The sequence below is a fragment of the Coffea eugenioides genome, chromosome 1 (assembly GCF_003713205.1).
Source record: "Coffea eugenioides isolate CCC68of chromosome 1, Ceug_1.0, whole genome shotgun sequence".
NCBI lineage: Eukaryota > Viridiplantae > Streptophyta > Magnoliopsida > Gentianales > Rubiaceae > Coffea > Coffea eugenioides.
The window spans coordinates 50,359,154-50,365,957 of NC_040035.1; the positions used below are offsets into that span (position 1 = coordinate 50,359,154).

General features: G+C 37.3%; 1 protein-coding gene across 1 annotated transcript; it reads left to right on the forward strand.

Annotated features, from left to right (window-relative positions):
• The first annotated feature begins 496 nt into the window (after positions 1-496).
• LOC113776674 (alanine--glyoxylate aminotransferase 2 homolog 3, mitochondrial-like) lies at positions 497-4,089 on the forward strand. The gene is made up of 9 exons (XM_027321737.1): positions 497-841; positions 966-1,196; positions 1,327-1,497; positions 2,101-2,244; positions 2,335-2,514; positions 2,894-3,119; positions 3,326-3,439; positions 3,535-3,621; positions 3,717-4,089. Exons 1-9 carry the CDS (start codon positions 590-592, stop codon positions 3,758-3,760), a joined length of 1,449 nt encoding a protein of 482 aa, XP_027177538.1. The 5' UTR covers positions 497-589; the 3' UTR covers positions 3,761-4,089.
• The last annotated feature ends 2,715 nt before the right edge of the window (positions 4,090-6,804 follow it).

Sequence of the window (6,804 nt, forward strand, 5' to 3'; positions counted from 1 at the left end):
ATGTTGTCTCTCCTATGTCTTCTTATTAATGATGTGTGCCCTTCATGCGTTTTATTTCTTCAAAATTAAATGATCAAATATCAATTTCTGCTAAATTGAGTGATTAAACATCGATTGTCCCTTATTGACCAGTGAGTAAAGGGATGAAATGTATTTCTCTTGAAACAATTGGGACCAAATTGGTCAAACCGTCAACATGGGGATGAAAAGTACATTTTTTGAAAAATCCAAAAGAAAATCACATCAATCCCAAAAAACCATTTTTTTTTTTGGCTGAATGAAAAGCAGGTATTCGGGTATTGAATATGTGATGACACATGTAAAGCAGGTGTTCGGGTACATTCCGAAGAACATGACAAGGGCCAACTCAGCAGCCGCAAACAAACAAATACCGATGACGCTATCAAGTCACACCCGAGTATTTTCTGATTGAATCTCCCGCACAGGGAGTATTAAATACTCAAATTCTGTATCAGCCTCTGGCATTTCTGCCCACCCCACCTTTCAGTGTCTTGCCAAAACAAGATAGCCAATATCTTTTCCTCTTCAGTGCTACATCCCCCGGTCTCATTATTGTTTCCCTGAAAAAATGCAGCGAATCATCAAACCCAAGGCGGTGTTATCAAGAAGAAAGCCGATCATCTTATGCCGTCAATCTCTGTCCACGCTATCGCAGCAGTCCCATTCCAGTACGTCCATCCAAGAAAATGACGCATTTGTTTCCCAAATGCCCCCCTTCGACTACACCCCACCTCCCTATTCCGGCCCCTCCACCGAAGAAATCCTCCGGAAACGCCAGCAATATCTCAGCCCTGCCATCTGCCATTTCTACAAAAAACCTGTAAGGATCATTTATTCATTCTACCTCCGTTTCTGCATTTCTTTTCCCTTTTTATGATACCAAGTTTAGGTCTTTTTTTCTTTTCCTTTTTTTTTTCATGTTGTCTTTGGTGGGCTTGGGGCAGTTGAATTTGGTAGATGGGAAAATGCAATACTTATTCGACGAAAAGGGTCGTAGATATTTGGATGCGTTTGGCGGGATAGCAACTGTGTGTTGTGGGCACTGTCACCCTGATGTGGTGGATGCAATTGTTAATCAGACTAAGCGATTGCAGCATTCCACCGTTTTATATCTCAATCATGCCATTGCTGATTTTGCTGAAGCTCTTGCATCTAAACTCCCCGGCGATCTCAAGGTCTTTTTTTTTCTTTTTAAATTTCTGGTGTTTTAACTCTCGTCTTCGTTCGGTGACATTACCTTTTTTTAATCTCTTCTAATTCTTGGTTGGGATTATCCGATGATTGAATTTGGAAGTTTTTGTGTAGGTTGTTTTCTTTACAAATTCTGGGACAGAGGCGAATGAGTTGGCAATGCTGTTGGCACGTCTGTACACGGGTTACCACGATATCATTTCTCTGAGGAACTCTTATCATGGAAATGCTGCTGGAACAATGGGAGCTACTGCTCAGAGCAACTATAAATTCAATGTTATGCAGGTACTTGAAGCTATCGCAACGTGAAATACGTATTATTCTTTCCTATTTTCTCTATGTACGAGAAAACTGGGGAACAGTAACACTAGCTTTATGCTTTGTAATCTCAGAAATGAGATTGTCGAGAACATGGTCTGTACATTAAAAATGTTCTAAGAAGATCTTTTGCCTGTTTCTGTCTCATGATGTTGTGATGACAAAAAGATCACATTTTTGGCATGCTACATGCAGATTAATGCCTAGTGAAAGTACTGATATGATGCTTTCTGGCATTTGCTACAGTTATGGCAGTCGGCTAGGCACTTAGTAGAGGACCAGGTGGTTTTAGATGCTAGATTTCGCATAACTTGAACTGGTCAAGAGCTGAGAAATGTTCTTTGGTTATTTTAGTAGTAAGCCAGTGACATATCTAGTTTGTTTTTTTTTTTTTTTTTTTATGTGCAGGCCTTTATGTTTTATGTGTGATATGAAGTATGAAGGTCATATGTATTTGTCTTCTAACTTGTGAAGAAACGTTTATAGTGGTGATTTTTCTCGTGTAAGTTTTTTTGTGATTCTGTGTTTTGTTTGGCTTTCTTATTCTTTTATGGCATGATGGGTCAACAGACAGGAGTACACCATGCCCTAAACCCAGACCAGTACAGAGGAATCTTTGGATCCGATGGACCTAAATATGCAAAGGATGTGGAGGATCTCATTACCTATGGGACTTGTGGCTGTGTTGCTGGCTTTATTGCAGAAGCTATACAGGTAATCATTCAACCATGCGGCTACGAAAGCTAAAAACATAGATAAACGAATGCATGGCTTTCTCAGGGTCAGTTGTGTTCCTTTTGACAGGGTGTAGGTGGAATTCTAGAGTTGGCCCCTGGATATTTGCCTGCTGTCTATAGCACCATTAGAAAGGCTGGTGGCCTCTGTATAGCCGATGAGGTTCAGTCAGGTTTTGCTCGCATTGGAAGCCATTTCTGGGGTTTTGAGGGCCACGGTGTTGTGCCTGATATTGTTACTATGGCAAAGGTAGAATCCTCATCCGTGAATTCTGAGGCATCTTCATGAAAATTTTGTCATCATCACTACATCTACTTACATCCAGTTTCATATATTCTGTTGGTAAAAGTATATTAGACATGTCAATGTCTAGGAATTTTATCCTTATCGGATGGATATCTCCATTACTATTATAAATTTTGGATAGTTTAATGAAACTCTTTCTCCTTCTATCTATGCTATAAGAGGTGATGACCTTGTCTCAACTTTATCATCTCTAGCTGGATTTGTGAGTTCTTTAAAATTTAGACATGATTTTTCTCAAAGATGTTTTGTCCCTAAAACATTGGTTATTGCGTTAAGTCTTTCTTGCTAGGATGCTTTATCTTTTACTTCTTTTGTGCTTCAGGGCATTGGGAATGGAATTCCAATTGGGGCTGTGGTTACAACTCCAGAAATTGCGAATGTCTTGACTCGTCGCAATTACTTTAATACCTTTGGAGGTAATCCTATGTGTACCGCTGGTGGCCTTGCTGTTCTTAGAGTGATAGAGAAGGAAAAGCTTCAGCAAAATGCTTTTACTGTGGGTTCATATCTGAAGGAGCGTCTTACATCACTCAAGGGGAAGCATGAGAGTAAGTTTTCTTGGAAATGTAGGAAATTAATGTGGAAAAATGTTTGGTTTAATCATGCGGGATTGGCCAAAAAAAAAATAATAATAATAATGCAAATCAGGTTGAGCCTAAGGTAAGTCGCGCGAATGAGTAGGGAGATCAATGGAAAAACTTCAGATTTGATTTCTCACAATAAATTTTGTTACTGACTCTGCCTACTTTTGTAGTCATTGGTGATGTAAGGGGCAGGGGTCTGATGCTTGGAGTTGAACTTGTACAAGATCGCGAGTTGAAAACTCCAGCTAAGGTTGAGACTGCTCATTTAATGGATGAGATGAAAGGTAATGCCTCTCTTTTCTCTGCTTATCTACAGACTTGTGAACGCCGAACTCTGTATCTTGCATGTATTCTGACTGATAGTTCCTGATGCTTTCAGAGCTGGGAGTTCTTATTGGGAAAGGTGGTTTTTTTGGAAACGTGTTCAGGATAACTCCTCCCCTCTGCTTCAAGAAAGAAGATGCTGGTCTGTTTTCCTTGCATGATTGTCGTCCTCTGTTTCTCCTCATTTTGCCTACTATTTGCTGACTAAATCAGATGTCTTTTCTAACCCTATTTTAGATTATTTGGTGGACGTGATGGACTTCGTGATGTCAAAGATGTGAAGCTACTGCAACAATGGAAGAAAACAGATGTTTATAAACTGCCATAATTATGTACAAGCGTGCAGCTCTCTCTGGAACTTTGTTCGTATTTGAATTGTATATTTGCCTTCTGGCAAGGAGATGGTGAGGCATCACCTCGTTGTCTCCCTCTCCATTTTATTTCAACGTGTGGTAGACTTCTGAGTAATCTATTTCTGGAAAAGTTGTATTGGACTCGAAAGAGTGAAGCATAAGCAGAATATAATAACACGACAGTCCAAGAACTGGAATACACTTTGTATATCTACTATCTAAGCAATGAAAAGTTTTTACATGTGTGGAGGGGTGCTTCAGGGCTATATTCTATTCTATCGCTCGAGTATTCTTTCCTAAGCCTTGTACCACTTTTATAGTTACTGATTTTACAACGTTAAGATTGCCAGTCTTCTCAAGATGTAAGCAAATCTCTCTTCCCTTCCATTTGTGTGATTCTGTCCAAAGTCTCTAATCTCCGGCGTCCTGCTTACAGCTAAGCTGTATAACTCGTTTTTAACTAAGTAAATGCTTATGTACTTATTCTTGTCTAGGTACGTTGCAAGGTCCAAGAGCAATTTCTTTATTCTGTTGAACTAAATAATACATTTAAAATCTGCTTCACTCGGAGCAATTTTTTCTTGGCTATTACTGGGAGCATTTTCTCGTGTTTTCTAAGGAACATTTATGTACAAAGGATCACACTAAATATTTTCTCGTGTTTTCTCTTATTTTCTAGGGGACACCTGTGTACTTACTGGGAGCATTTTCTCGTGTTTTCTAGGGAGCACCTGTGCACTTATCATGCCTTGGTCGGGTTGGAGCGCCGGACTCAGGCCGCAGGAAATTAGTCGGGTCTCGTAAGGATTGACCCGGACACCCTTGTGTCGACCAAAAAAAAAAAAAGAATATTACAGCTGAATAAGCAGGTTTAAACAACTATTGACTTGGTATTTCTTTTAGGGATAATTTTAGAAACCACCCTTGAGATTTTTTATAATTTCATTGGCCTCCCTCGAGGTTTCAGAAATATCACAAGTGTCCCCTAATTCATACATTTTAGTACATGTCTGTCCAAACCAAAAAAAAAAATGAAAATAACTTATTAGTTTTAGGAGAGAGAATAGATTTTAAACCCAGAAATGCCCTTTTTTTTCTTCAAATCTTATCTTTGACTTCATTACAAATTCCCCGTTCAATTAGGATTTGTTAGCAATCTATTCCACATGCTCAAACAATACACACATGCCACTTGACGGCTAACACTCAACCAAATAGGTCAAGCGATCTATTCCATACGCTCGAAACGGTACGGTACACTCATGCCTCTTGTCAAGCAGATTGGTCAACTCTAAGACGGCTGTAAAACAAAATATATATAATTATGCTCTCAAATTGGAAATTCATTTCCTATCCCTATATCGCTAAATACTTGCCTTTTTCTTTCATATTTTTTCTTTCTTTCTTCTTCATCGTAATAAAAAAAATTTCTTTTCATGACTCATGCTCTTGAGATTTTCATTGAAAAATCTGTAATCATCATCCATGATCATAAGACATTAAAACTATCTAGTACAAACATTTAATGTAATTTCTTTTTTTTTATTGACAACACATTATTATGCATTAATTTTTCATAAAATAGATATTAAAATTTGAGTAAAAGTATTTTACTTACACCTTTTTTAAAATTTTTTATTTTATCTTTCTTCTTTATTATTATCAATAATTTCTTTTTTGACGTATATTTTTATTTTGTTATGAAACATATGTAACCATTATAAATTAACAAGTAGTATATATTTTTAAAAAAATTAACTTATATTATAGTTTTCTGACTTGTTATCACGAGTGCCTAATTCTTTTATCACAAATTAGTAATTTAAGAATTAGAAACTATGAAGAACAAATAAAGAAACTATTGCATGATCATCCGGTGAAGCATCGTGTAACCTTCATGTGTTGAGGATAGAATTACATCAACTTACTTAAAAATTGAAACTAAAAAGAAAATAGATAATATAAAATACATATTTGGCCACGTATTAATAGAGCGCGTTAGTCAACAAAGGGTAATGAGCATATGAATAATACTACTAGTTACCAACTCTTAATTACATGGGATCAATTTGTGATTAAGTTTAAATTAGCTATATCAATTTAAGGCGGGTAATAAGAGTCATTTTATCATCGGTGATGTCAGCAATGGATCCTAGTTAATTGATATGGGAGGTATGTGGATATTTCCAAAAATTCAGGAGAGGTCAATAAAATTATCAGAAATCTTAGGAAGGTTTCTAAAATTATTCCTTTCTTTTACAAGAAAATTGATTATGACAACTTTCAAGAGATATGGGAATCTCTAAAATCAAGGAAGTGGATTATTCTCGGTTAAGTCCTTTGTCACCTAAAATAGGATTTTTCCAAAAGAAAATAAGATTTTTGCCTAGAACATATATTTGGTGTGTCGACCTACATGTATAATTAGCTATTTCTTATCCAATGTACATGTATGATGTATGTTTGTATGCGGTTCTCCCACCTTATGTGGTCGGCCTCAATATTGATCCGCAAGATCAAATGATGATAAGAACAGTATACTTATGCCGGACTGTGATGCAGTCATGATTTATGAGAAGATATGCTGCACTATCTTGAATTGATGTAATTCGTGAGCTTCCAAGGTCATCTCACACATGGGGGTGGGGGTAAAGGCATGATGGCCTTCACCTTCGACTCCAAAATTAAAATTAATGGGGTGTACGCGCAAGCGTTTTCCTGTTAGTTGGTTCCAATGCAGAATGGTATGGTCACATGTGATATCACCACTCAGTTTCTCCTCGTTGATCCTGCTCACCAACAATTTTCTCTAAGTGGGTTTGGACCATTTGGGCACAAGGGAATGAGGGATAGATTATGTATTATTACATTCCTATAAATTTATTAGGGGTGGTGGAACTATTTAATGGCAATACATCATCATCTATAGACAATGATGTGCTTGTTCCTTCTCGTTAATACGACATCTTTTG

What these genes read in the sequence shown, in the direction of transcription:
- LOC113776674 (XM_027321737.1), top strand. Translation starts at nt 590, where the DNA reads ATGCAGCGAATCATCAAACCCAAGGCGGTGTTATCAAGAAGAAAGCCG. An exon ending in AACTCCCCGGCGATCTCAAG is followed by an intron (nt 1,197 to 1,326) that starts GTCTTTTTTTTT and finishes GTTTTTGTGTAG; the next exon opens with GTTGTTTTCTTTACAAATTC. An exon ending in TTTAATGGATGAGATGAAAG is followed by an intron (nt 3,440 to 3,534) that starts GTAATGCCTCTC and finishes TGATGCTTTCAG; the next exon opens with AGCTGGGAGTTCTTATTGGG.